Source organism: Gracilinanus agilis, chromosome 3, assembly GCF_016433145.1.
Source record: "Gracilinanus agilis isolate LMUSP501 chromosome 3, AgileGrace, whole genome shotgun sequence".
NCBI lineage: Eukaryota > Metazoa > Chordata > Mammalia > Didelphimorphia > Didelphidae > Gracilinanus > Gracilinanus agilis.
Window position 1 is genome coordinate 475,984,050 of NC_058132.1, and position 14,181 is coordinate 475,998,230.

At 36.5% G+C, this 14,181-nt stretch overlaps 1 protein-coding gene across 1 annotated transcript in view; it reads right to left on the reverse strand.

The window, feature by feature from the left end:
- The window catches only part of XG (Xg glycoprotein (Xg blood group)), a 54,072-nt gene that overhangs the window by 26,438 nt on the left and 13,453 nt on the right, over positions 1 to 14,181 (reverse strand). The window contains exons 2-3 of the mRNA XM_044666990.1: positions 10,807 to 10,848; positions 4,994 to 5,041 (exon numbers count right to left, since the gene is read on the reverse strand). Coding sequence (XP_044522925.1) covers positions 4,994 to 5,041; positions 10,807 to 10,848 — 90 coding nt within the window. The remainder of the gene's footprint in view (positions 1 to 4,993; positions 5,042 to 10,806; positions 10,849 to 14,181) is intronic.

The window sequence follows — 14,181 nt, forward strand, 5'->3', positions numbered from 1 at the left end:
CAACAGTAATGTCATTATTTGCTACTTTTGTGGCCGTGTTTCTCAGTTGTACTTCAATGTTACCAGGAGAACTGACTTTAAGCAAAATGGTGACTTTTGCTTGGGGGTTCATTTTTCCTGTTTATTTAGTCTTTTATCATTATCAATAACCCACTCTTACTCAGTCTTCCTCCCAGCTTTCTGAAGACCAGTCAAAACCACCTGATAAACTGATTCTTCCTAACGTGTTAAAGATTTAAATCTTTGTAAAGTTAAAGTAGAGTACTTTCTGAGTACAAGTCACTTCTTGCAGATGTATTGTTTTTTATTGGGAGGAGGCAATTACAACCAAAAAAATAGCAAATGATGAAATTCTAAGTATCAATGATAAGCTATTTGAAGGCAGAGGTATAAAGAAAGGAATTTTTTTCCTATTTTTTCATTTTTTTTTAACTGAATGTAAGGAAGGGAGAAAGCATGGCTCACTTTATGTTTTCCAAATTGATTTACACTTTAAGGTGCTATAAAGGAGATTGGAGACACTTTTCTTCACCCATATGTCTCCTAGTAGTACCCGAATCCCCATTGATCTATTAGCCCATTTGCCATAAAAAATAATGAATATTCTCCATAACAAGGAATATGATAATTAGAGAAAACAAAATGAGATTAAGATTAGGAGATCAGAGGAGTAAACTGAAAAAGTTCTCTAGCTCTTTGCATTCTTGACAATCCTAAATTTGGGGTGTCAATAGATTTTAGTTTACTTTTTCCCTTAATTCTAAAGTAAAGCTTTATAATGCTGAGGGCTGGGTAGTGACAGATGACAAAAAGACATAATTCAATTTTTCCCATTTTGTTTTATTTTGTTTTGTTTTGTTTTGTTTTGTTTTGTTTTGTTTTGTTTTGTTTTTAAACCCTTACCTTCCATCTTGGAGTCAATACTGCATATTGGCTCCAAGGCAAAAAAGTGGTAAGGGTAGGCAATGGGGGTCAAGTGACTTGCCCAGGGTCACACAGCTGGGAAGTGTCTGAAGTCAGATTTGAACCTAGGACCTCCCGTCTCTAGGCCTGGCTCTCAATCCACTGAGCTACCCAGCTGCCCCTAATTTTTTCCCATTTTAGCAAAAAAATATCAGGATAGAGAAAGAAGGAAATTTTGTTCCAAATAGAACAGTGTTCCATTAGACAGACAGGTTGCCACAAAACTAGGGAGTATTATCTAGAAACAGAAGAAGATAATGAGAGAAAAATAAAGTAGGTCTGGGATTGAGATGGAGTGACCTACTAAAGGAATGTCTTTTGCAACTGTTCCTACATCTTTCAGGGCATTTCTTCATAAGGGAATCTTTGAGCTATTCCTAAGATTCATACTCTGTAGAGAACAACGTATTCTGCTTACTTTTAAGGGCTTTCCCTGACTAAATCAACAAAGTATGCACCACTTTGTTGCTCCGTGTGCTTTGTTATCCTTGGTAGTATTGTCACTATTGGTCAACACTTCCCTATCATACAATTCTCTAGGAGGAGTTTATCATCATGCTTGTCCTCTATCATCTAGCACCAGCTAAAACAAGAGTTCTTGGGAATAGGAGAAACTTTTGGTTGTGTTGGAGATAGACCATTTTAGGTCAAAACTGATTCATACATATAAATATATGATCTCCAAACCTGGCATGAAGCCTAGAATGATGGGGCTTTGCTCCCCATCCCCAAACCCATGAAACACTGAGGAGGATCTGAGGATCAAGAAAGCAACAATGTATGAAAAATGCAGTCAAGTCTATCATTCTTAACTAGAAATAGTGGAAATTCCAAATTATGACACCTGGAAGACTTCTTTTTTTCCACTTTTTCTGGACATTTTTTTTCTGTCAAATATAGCTGTGATCAATGTGCAAACCCTTCCAGGTCTCTCTGGGCCCCTTGTGATCATATCGAAGTTCCCATCATTATCTTCAAGTCTGGTGCTAAACCAATATCAGCTACAGGGCTTCCTTTCCTTATGTCTAATCCTGGCTTGACTTGGAAGTAATAGACCATGAAACCTCATGTGACATAAACCAACCCAATGGGGCTTGAAGAGAGATACTGATTTCTAATCTAACTTCATCTTTTTTGCATGAATGCTAATGTTTCTCAATTTTATGGTTACTCTTAAGAAATATATTCTCATTTTCCATGGAGTTAGACATTTTCACAAAAATCTATGCATAGATTTACCAAGACTCATCAAATTTCTCACTTCCATTTCTCTATCTTCCCTCCCTTACTGCCAGAAGAATGGAAGGCTATATCAGTTTTGCGAGATATTCAGTCAGCACAATACTTTTCTGCTAATTGCCAAGATTCAGAGTCATTTGAACCCTTCCAAACCCTTTCTAAATCAGTGGTAATAATAGCAGTATTGCTTGGCAAGATAATCTGTAGTCTCATCACAAATACATATTTTGACACAGACACGCTTATAATCCCAGAGTTTTCAAGGTGTATTCTAGAGTTTAATGATAAATATTTGTTATGAAATTATTATTTTTTAAATTTCTATCAGTTAGTAGAAGGGAGGAGGTAAGATAGAGAGAAAATAAATGCCTATTAATCAGGAAGAAAATAAAAATTAGAGGAAGAAAATAAAGTACACATGGTAACTCAAAAGAATAGTTTGGGACCATAAAATATACCCTCTATTCATCTCAAAGGGTCCTATGGTCATCACTGCATTGAAGTACTATATAGTAATTGATCCTCATCATGAATGAATACATGAAGTTCTTACTATGTGCATAGTACTATATTAAGAACTGGAGAAAATAAAATTAAGACAGTCTCTCCTCTCTCAAGGAGTTCACATTCTAAAGGGTAAGATAATACATATGGAAGGTTTCAGGTGCAAGTTAGATAGAAAGGTCCCCATTGTCTTTAGGGCAGAGTAACAAAGTTGATAGTAATGCCTATTTTTTTTTAAAAAATATTTATTTGTTTATTTATTATTTTAAAACACCCAGTTAACTCCCTCCCTTCTTCCCCTCTTCATTAGGAAGATATCATTTGACAAAAAAAGTATATGTAAAACTTTTTCTTACTTATTTCTATTTATTAGTTCTTTCTCTAGAGGTGGACATACACACATCATTCTTCAAGCAATCTTTCTGTTGTATATAATGTTCTCTTGGTTCTGCTTGTTTCACTCTTCATAATTTGATGTAGATCTTTCCATGTTATTCCACACCCTGTTTAACCATTTCCCAATCGATGGACATACCTTTGATTTCCACCACAAAGAGAGTTTCTATGAATATTTTAGAACATATAGGTTCTATTCCTTTTCCCCCAGTCACCTTAGAAAATAAATCTGATCTCTCTCTCTCTCTCTCTCTCTCTCTCTCTCTCTCTCTCTCTCTCTCTCTCTCTTTCCTCTCTCTTTAATGGCTTATTTGCCCTGTGAGTGGCAGTTGGTGGCAGTTAGTAGAGATGGCTAATTCCTTATCCAAAGGAGTTGTTTTCCCAGACAACAGCTGCGAGAACTAGGACAAAAGTAGGATCCAAAGAGGTCCTGTCATAGGAGTGCCCACAAGATTCCTTCATTTATCCATCCATTTGTGGCAGATAGTTAATAGCTGTTGCTAGTGGTGAAGACCAAGATGAGTCCTTTCTCCCAATGATTACTCTCCTCAATGTTGGCTGTGGAGACTGGGCTAGAAGAAGGTTAATAGAATAGGCAAGACTGCTATTCCAAAGACTCTTTGGTTCAAGGTCCTGGGGCTCTTTAGTGAGAGTTTTTGGGGATATGGTGGTAGAAGTTATGGTGTTGGTTTGACTTGCCAGAGCATGTTACCTCCTTTGTCTCCCTCAAGGAGCTTTGATCCTAAGTCATCATCAATATGTAAAATGCAAATAGATTTTTACCTCAATAGCTATAATACAATATGAGTCAGAATAAGTAAACAAGAGAGGTGCAAATTACCTGTTATACAAGATCCAAAGGAGATGGAAAAGGAATCTTATTTTTTGGCGGGGGTGGGGTATTTGGGGTTGTTTATTTTTAGTCATTTTCCCTACTCTTCATGACCCCTTTCAGGTTTTCTTGGCAAAGATACTAAAGTAGTTTGCCGTTTCCTTCTATAGCTCAATTTTACAGATGAGGTAATTGAGGCAAACAGGGTTAAAGTGACTTGCCCAGAGTTATATAGCTAGTAAGTATCTGAGATCAGATCTGAACTCAGGCCTTCCTAATTCCAAACCCAGTGACATGGGCATTGTGCAGAGATAGCAGGGACCCTGTACCCCTTAACTCAGACAGGCTGTGAACAGGGAAATTCCCTTCCCCCTTCCTGCCCTGGTGACTCCCTAGGCAAAGACCATTGTCCTTGGAATTCCTTCAAGTTGAGATAGAGAAAGAGATACACCTCCAGAATGCACCGGGACAGTCTAAGCTCTGAGGGTCTGGGACAGACCCTGCACTCACTGAATGCCTGAGTGCAAGGAGTCACGTGCACACTATGAAAAAGGATACAAAAGGGTGAGAACTGGGGTACTCTGGGGCAGCCTCCGATGTCTCTTCCACTCATGCTGTCTTGCTGGCCATTAATCCTATCTTACTAATAAATCTTTCTTTTTACTTCTAAGCTAAATATGGAGTCCTCTCATTCTTGAGAATGGTTTCCTTCCCGAACCCAGGGGTTCACCATTTGCACCCCCATAACACCAGCACTCTTTACACTGTACAACCTACTCAAGCTATTAAATAGTTAGTTTCCATTAAGTTCATTTTAATTTACATCTTATTTATAAAGCTCAACCCAGATATGTGACTGTCAGATTGTACTTGTCGATTGTACTGCAAAAGAGGCCAGGTAGCCCTCATCCCCCTTTCCCTTGATTAAAGAGTGATTTTATGACTATTTAATAGTTCTGCGATTTTTCTAAGTTAACATACTCTTGTCTAGCATAAACCTTAATTTTGTAATTTTGCAATTTAAGATGCTTTCATTAAGTTAAACAAGATAAAGCCAACCTGATCCTGGTTTCTTGGTAACTGGGGGAGGTCTCCTTGTGATGTCCTCTATGATAAAAAAGAGAGAAAGAAAGATTGAAATTAGCAAAAATTAGCACAAAAATAGCATTTTATGGTATTGTCTAGACTCTAGGGCAAAGATGGGCAAACTATTTGGGGCAGATGAGGCCCCCTGAAATGTTCTACCTGGCCAGGAGACATTATTCCTAATCTAACGAATACAATGAGTAGGATACAATACAATGGAACTTCCAAAGAGTTGCCTTAGAAACAGACTGACAGATGAGCATTTCCTTTCCTTTGGCTCCCTCTTTAAAAAGTTTGCCCATCACTGCCTGATCCTAAGACCAGGTAATTTGCAGCAAAGGCAGATGAGTACAAGATTTCTGACCATTTGCCATACTCAAAACTATCCTTCTATTTCTCATCTCAGTGACTTTGCCTCTGCTCTTCTTCATACCTAAAATGTTCTCTCTCCTCATTTTATCCTCTTAGATCCCTTCGAACCTCTTCTAAGGTTCCATTCAAAGACAACCTAAAACAAGAGCCTTTCCTGGCCCTTGCCCCATTTTTTAGTGTTGCACTCCCCCTACCCAGTCCCAATGATTTTCTGTTTACTTTTTCCATCTGCATTCCCATTGTAATCCTCTTCCTGAACACTTTTACAATGGGAACTATTTCATTTATTTTATTCTGTCTAGCACAGTGCCTAGAACTTAGTAGTAAGTGCTTGATAAACCCCCTTTTATTTGAATTGAAGTCTTTCTCAGAGATCTATAGATAACAAAAGACAAATACACTGGGAAAACACTCCTATTCATGTACACAGGGAAAACCACTAGGAAACACTCCATTCACTTTATTCTGCCACTAAGTAACATTACTTCCAATTTGCTTCAAACATTGTTGCTCTTTCTCTTCCTCTTTCAAACATTTTTCACTGTGTTTTTATGGCATAATCAGTCCATTTCCACACCAGACTCGAGTATTGGGCTCTTTCTGCTCTCCTCTATTGCCTTTTGGGCAGTCTCAGAATTTGAGAGAAGGTGGTAACTTCATTAGGGCTATTGACAATAATTATGATGTTAGTTCTAGACTCTGTGATTGTGAATGAAGTGAAAACAATGAAGTGAAAAAGTACATTGGACTAGGGATGAGAAGACCTGGGTTCTAGACCATTCTCTGCCTCTAGATGTGTGATTTCCTGGAAATTACTATAATTATCTGTACCCTACTTTCCATATCTAATAATAATTAGTTAGGAGGTAGATAGTACTTTAAGATTTACAAAGCACATTAAATGTTCTATCTTACAGTGGTTCCCAAACTTTTTTGGCCTACCACCCCCTTTCCAGAAAACATATTACTTAGTGCCCCCTGTCACATGCTATCACGGCCCCCTTACAGTTATTCACTGCCCCAAAATACACCTGTGGCCATCACCGCCTCCCTGGATCACTGCAGCACCCAACAGGGGGCGGTGGTGCCCACTTTGGGAATCACTGTATCAGATGATCCTCACAATAGCCCTGTCATGTAGATGCTATTATCTATTTTATTATCTCCACTTTTAGGAAAAGGAAACAGACTGAGAGAAGTTAAATAACTTGCTCAGGGTCACATAGCTAATAAATGTATGATGGAGGATTTGGTCTAAGGTCTTCCTGGTTCCAAATCCAAATCTTATCTACTATGCCACATAGCAGCTTATTCTAATACAATTCCTTTTACAGTTAATCGCTAAAGTTTCTTTCAGTAATAAATTCTCTATAAGCCAGCAGTCATTTAAATATGTATGTAATAAGAACTGATGTGCCCAGAGAACAGCTGACAACGTCTCTTCACATGGGAGGATCTGGAATGCGTCTTTCTGGGAGACTCATAGTAATGTGTAATGGAAATACTTTGGAAAGATTTTGGAGCATAGACATTCTATGCCAGAAATGTTTCTTGTCAGTAAATAGGAGATGCTTTGATTGACTACACAGGCTGTCAGAAAGGACCACTGCTTAGAGTGCTGGACATTTTTTCTTTTTCTCATTCTTCCCTTTGGTTGCATTCTTATAACTTAACTTCTTAGCTAGCAGAGTCTGGTAAGAAATAATGTCATAGGGGAGCAGTTGGGCAGCTCAGTGGATTGAGAGCCAAGCCTAGCAATGGGAGGTCCTAGATTAAAATCTGGTCTTAGACACTACCTTGCTGTGTGACCCTGGGCAAGTCACTTAACCCCCATTCCCTAGCCCATCAATACACAGTATTGATTCTAAGACATAAGGTAAGATTTGTTTGTTTTTTGTTTTTAAAGAAACAATGGTATAAGGGGACAGGCATTGGGACTTTTCCTCTTCAAGGCAATATGTCTCTATGAAAATGTAATTAACTTTTTTTGCCCACCTCAGCATTTATTTCTGTTTTAGGTGAAGGATATTAAATGAGGTGCTTGATCATAAGTTTAGTAGACTGAGTGTCCAGAAGTTCCAATGCCTGGATGTCCCAGCATTCTTATATCAGAGGTTTATAATCACCTAAACCTGGACACCCCACAGACTAAGGATTGAATTTTAGGACCCAGATTAGTAATTATTGAGACAGTGATCCATCTAGCAGTCATGCCTCATCTAGATAGGAACTTGGTGGGACTGTTGTTAGGTAGAAATTGTGCTGAGTGATCCTGTTTTCCCTAAAGACTTGTGTGAGTTAGAAAAGAGTGAGGCATTTGGGAGAAATGTTTGTACTTTGGTTCTTGTTTATAACTTTTTAGTAAATGTCTCTTATAAAATTTAATTGATCTCAAGTTATTAAATGTAACTAGAAGCTACTCATGGAACCTAATAGTAAGAATATAGCCAGTAGGGACTAGAGCAGATTGTAGTAATATATATGTGTGTATATGTATATATATATATATATATATATTTTTTTTTTTTTTCCTCAAAGTCCTCAGGATACACTCTTAGGATCTTGAGGGGTAGATGTAGAATGGCCCTTCTCTGGGAGAGTAAGGTAAAAAGTACTGGATACATACATACATATATACACACATACATGTGTGCCTCTGTCTCTCTCTGTGTCTATATATGTGTGTGTGTGTATATATATATATATATATACACACACTTACAAAGAGATATGGGAATAGATCCACATAATGATTTCAAAAGATCTAGCTTTATGATGATCACTTGAATGATTTTTAAAATCGAGTTGACAATTTCAAATTCATGAATTCATAGAAAACAGAACATCTAATACTATTCAAGGAAGAGTATGTTTTACAAGACTTCATTGTTGTATCTTTGTTTTCTCACATTCTCATTCTCAATTTATCACAATAAAAATAGACTGGTAAATCCAGGCAGATTTGTGAATGATTTGTGAAGTATTAGGAGAAACTCTTTAATCCTATCTATAAAGGTGAGGCAACCACAACATGACAAACATGGAAATGTTTACTGTTTGATAATACATACATTACTTATATCATATTACCTGCCTTCTAGGGGAGGGGAGGAACAGTGGAGGGAGAGAACATGGATCACAAAATGTCAGAAAATGATTATTAAAAATTTTATCAACATGTGATCTGTAAAAAATAAATATTTAAAAAATTAAAAAATAATTGAAATTTTAAGCTAATTAGGATGGGGTGAGGGAGTACAGAGAAATAGGGATTTCCTTTGAGTTTCTGATTGCTGTCTGATAAATAACTAGAAGAGGAAAAAATCAGCTAACGTAGAAATAGGACTTGTATAAGACACCACTGGTTTTCTTCTCCAAGAAAATCATTGTCTACACCCATCTGATCACAGGGTTTACCATGATACATTTCTTAGTCAGCAGAGAGAAAAGCAAAATATGAGATTCAGCAACGTGGGCATGTAATTATTCCAAAAGCATTGACAATCTAGGAAAGAATAAAATCCTTGAAAGAGAAGAGGTCCAATAAAAGTATTCAAGGCTAGTCTGTATTTAATATATAATTTGGGAGATTATAATCTACAGTCTGGGAGAATATAGTCCCTAACGTGACCCCAGAAGAGATTCTTCACTGCCTTCCTCAGTAAGCAGGAAGCTGTGGTTCTTGACTAAGCTACATAACAAGCTGAACAATGTTGGGGTGGGGGAGAGAGAAAGAATTCAGCTAACTTGCTTTGTGTATAAAATATTCCAGTGACTACAAATTCAAGTAAATGCACAGAAACAGAACAAATAGAAAAGAACATGGCAAACATAATGAAAAAGGAAGGATGTAAATATTTATAAGGAATATATCCTGGAAGCAAATGTAAAATTAGAGAATAAAGGCAATTCAGGTCAACTCATTCTTTAATGCAGATTGGGTGTGTAGTTTGTGTTTTTTATGAATTCTTATTCTTTTATGAATTCAGAAATTGGGACACTCACTCCTGACTTTGCTTCCTTTTCATTCTCTGGAAAATAACTAGTTCAGTTGGCTGGAATAGAAGGAATGATAAAGAATTCAAGGAGATTAGTCTGAAAAAGTATTCCAAGATCAGGTCATAGAGGACCTTAAATTCCAGAAAAAGAGTTTGGACTTTGATTAGTAAATGATAGAGGCATTGACAGATTTTTGAGCAAAGGAGAGTCATGATTAAAGTCATCATTTAGGTAACAGAGGACCAATACTGGTTATAGAACCCAGGTGTGGAATAAGGAAGATCTAAATTCAATTACCATAAATTAACTTTCTAAAGTGACCTTGGTCAAGTAAATTAACTTCTCTGTGTCATCAGAGAATTCTCTAAGACCACAAATTGTAGGATTGTTGTTGATCTATGTGCATTGGTGGAGGGGATTTTAAAAGAGTGTTCAAAACATTTTAGAAGGCAGAGATTGGCTGGATACAAGTTAGAAGGCTGCCATAACCTTGTGAGTGTAGGAGGATTTGAAAGTTGGTGGCTAAGCAATGAAGTAAATAGAGTGCTAGGCCTGAAGTCTGGCTATTTCATTTTCCTGGATCAAATCTGGCCTCAGACACTTACTGTGTGACCCAGGAAAAGTCACTTAACCGTGTTTGACTCAGTTCCTCATCTGTAAAATTAGCTAAAGAAGGAAATGGCAAATCACTCCAGTATTTTTGGCAAGAAAATTCCAAATGGGACTATGAAGAGTTAGACACAACTGAAACGAATGAACAAGAGTGTGACTAACTCAAATAATCACTAGGACATCTTGCAGAGCATTCCTTGAAATGATGAAAAACTCTCAAGCCAGATGAGAAACTTGATTTTATTCTCCTCTAAGAACTGTAAAAGAGGGGTAAGAGAGTGGGGAGAACGGAAGCTATGCCAGTAGTTTTCCACCTGGCACTTAAGAAGTAAAAAACATCTCCCTAAGATACAGCCTTCAAGATCTTTCACTAAAGCAACCATTCAACAAACCAACTGAATGCTGCCTTGAAATTCTAGATGGATGGGACCTGACATATAACCTGGAATAAGGAAAGGGGTACCCAGGATATACAATTTATGGTAATGAATTTGTAGCATCTTTATTCACTTGAAGAAATGGCTAATTTCCTCCCATTCTCAAATATTTGTGAATTAACCCTTGCTTCATTTTGTAACTGGGAAATATGGGAAAATCTCGTGTGGTTGTGTCCTACATCTTTTTATTCAAACCCAAGCTCTGATTCATTAGAATATTACAATGGGAGTGGAAAAGATGACAATTTTTGACAAACTGATTGGACATATGATTTGTGGATGTTGTATTTAATGACCCCTGGTGTACCATCATACTTTCAACCTGGGTTCTTGGATTCTATATTCTTTGGTAAAACAGGCACTTACCATTATCATCAAGTGCATCTGCTAAATCGAAGTCATCTTGCCCTGTTAGAAATACAAACATGGTTAAGTCACACTTTAATGGAGAAAGTTGAGCTTTTCTTTTTTATTATTCTGCTTTTCCTATAATAACCAATGCTTCATTGACTCATTCAGTTATCATTTGTTTAATTCCTTCCATGTGCAAAGCACTATGAAAGGAAATAAGGGAATATTCGCAATTAAAGCTTTTGACAATCCATAAGTAGAAACATGAATAAGAAAACTATACTTTCCTTCCATGAAATTACTCTCTCTTTCTGTAGTAGAAAAGAGTGTTGGAATGACAGTCAGAGGAGGCTGATTCAAATTCTGGTTCACTTGTGTGACACAAAGCAAATTGTTTCCCCTATGTAGAACTCAGTTTTCCCATCTACAAAATGAGAGGGCATGATTAGATAACCTTTACAGTATCTTTCAGGTTGAAATCAATGATTTCATTAGTCTTATTTTGATCCTATTCCATGCCATTTTGGGGTAACCTGTAGACCAATATTCTCAATTCGATTTAATAGATATGCATGAGGCAAGTACCATGGGTGAGATAATATGCTAGAAGTTGGGCATACAAAGACAAAAATGGAAAACAGTTGCTGCCTTCAAGAAGCTTACATCCTCTGTCTCAATTCAGTCTTCTGCCACTATTCAATTCATAATAATGATTTTGTTTAGTATGTCTTAAACTTAAATGTTTCTTTTTTGTTTTTCCACATAGGAATTTATAATATTTAATACCTGAGACTCTAGATATAACCACAATTCTTCCTTTCCATATTAACACAAACTGTAGCTGTGTCTATAGATTATTAAACATCCCAGGATCTCAGTTCAATAGGTTTCCTCACTTCTACCAAGGGTAAAGCAAATGGTAAATATTCTTTCTATTTTACATTTTGGACAGGGAATTGTTAAAGAATTATGTATTGAATCACTGCAGTACATCAGAGTCTGACTAAAATATAATCTCCCTAAGGATACAGACAGTCTTTTCTAAAGATTTCATTAAAACACATTGCTTAAAAAATATTTCTTGTTATTTTTAAATTGACAAGAGTATGTTGTGCATTTGACCTATCCCCTTCCTATGTGGTAAGATATTGGCCCTGGGCATCTGATAGTCACTGAATAAAGAAAAAGGATATCTTAAGCATTCTCTGTAAAGGAGAAACCAGTGTTTCTCCAGTGTCTAATCTACTATCAAGTGATAGACTAGGCATTTGGGGATGAGGCACAGAATCTTAAAACAGTGGTTCTTAACCTGGGATTAATAAGCTTTTTCATTATTTTTAAATTTTGATAGTTGTATCTCAACACATTTGGTTTCCTTTGTAATTCTTTATATTCTTTTATGCATATTTTGAAACATTGTTAAGAGAAGGGGCTACAGGTTTTATTAGGCTGCCAAAAGGATTCACAACACACATATACACAAAAAATTAAGAACTAATGTTTTAGAATATATTTTAGTTTATTGGGGGAGGATAGGGAAATGTACATTTATATATTATGTGTCTACTATGTGCCAGTCCTTGGGCTAAGTATTTTTTCTTTTCTTTTTCTTTTTTTTTAAACTTTTACCTTCTGTCTTAGAATTGATACAAGTAACATTCAAAGGCAAAAAAGCAGTGAGGGCTAGGTAATCAGGGTTAAGTGACTTGCCCAAAGTCATATAGCTAGGAAGTACTCAAGGTAAAATTTGAACCCAAGGTCCTCCTGACTCCAGGCCTGGCTCTATAAACTGCCCCTGGGCTAAGCATTTTCACTAATATTATTTCATTTGATCTTTACAATAATCTTGTGAGATAGATGTTATTGTTATTCCCAACTCAGCCTGACATTCTATATTATCAAATTGACATAAAGCATCTGAAAAAAAAAAGAGGAAAGAAGGGGTGAGGGAAAACTAGTTTCTGAGAAATAAAAAACTTAAATATTGAGGTAACATGGATATGGTTACTTTGGCTTTAAAAAAAGATGGACGAGGCAGGAAACAGGAGCTCAGGAGATCAGGATGCATATTTTAAGAACATTCATTTCCTATTTTCATATAAATAAGTATGCATCCTAAGAGTAAATGGGAAAATCTTTTATATCTTTATATGAGATCAATAACTACTCAATTATAAGCCTTGATAGCACTGGTTGATCTATTCTTCCTTCTTGAGTGTGTTAAAGTGAGAATAACAACCACTCTTCACATTCGCAATCTTACTTACCATGGGACCCTTTTAAAGTATATGACAAACAAATGAATTATTGAGGAGTTCAGGCAGGATAAATATTTAAAGAATTTGTTTACATATAGAGTGTTCCAAAAAATTGCTTAAAAATGAAGATGAAAAATGATGTAAACATGATTCTAATCATAGTATTGCTTTTCTTCTAATTAAAAATGGAGTAGATTTGCTCCACATGTTTAGAAAATAAATTCTACATCTATTCTCTCCTTCTAACCAGAAAGATGTAAATCATTAAAGTTCTATTTCAGTATCCTGCTGGTGAGCCTCCCTGTCTTTAGTCCCTCTCTATTCTAAGCCAATAAAATGACTTTCCTAAAGCATAAGTCAGCTCCTGTGATATTACTCCTCTTCCCTCCACCTCAGTACACTCCGATGACTTCCCTATTGCTTCTAGGACAAAATACAAAATGGCATTCAAAGCCATTCATAACCTATCTCTCTACTACCTTTCCAGTCTTATACTTTACTCCACAACACTTACTCTGATCCAGTGACATTGCCCCCTGGCTGTTCATTAAACAAGATACATCTCATCTCAGATTTGGGCATTTATTCTAGCTCTCTTCCATTCCTCAAATACTCTTCCCTCTTTTGCTCCAAAGACTTTCCTGCCTGATTTCCTTTAAGTTCCAAATAGAATTGCTCCTTATCCCAAAAGTCTTCCTTAATCCTTAATTCCAATGCCTTCCCTCTTCCTAATTATCTCTTATTTATCCTAGGGATAGCTTGCTTTGTACATGCTTGTTTTCATGTAGTCTGCCTTATTAAGTTGTAAGATCCTTGAGGACAAGGACTGTCTTTTGCCTCTCTTTTTTTTTATTCCCAGAACTTAGCATGGTGCCTGGCACATAGTAGGCACTTAATAAATATTGATTGATTGGTTGGTTGGTTGATTTACTACTTGTGTGACCGTAGGCAAGCATGTAAAATGACCTAAAAGCCCTTTTCTGCTGTGAAACTAGAATATCATTCTATAACTTAAGACCACCTCAGTAACTAAATAATGAAACTCTGAAGTTGTAGCCAACAGACACTACTTTATAAGTAGGGTTTTGTGGAAGGGGTGTGGATATAAGCATTAGGAGAATTTTAAGCAAAG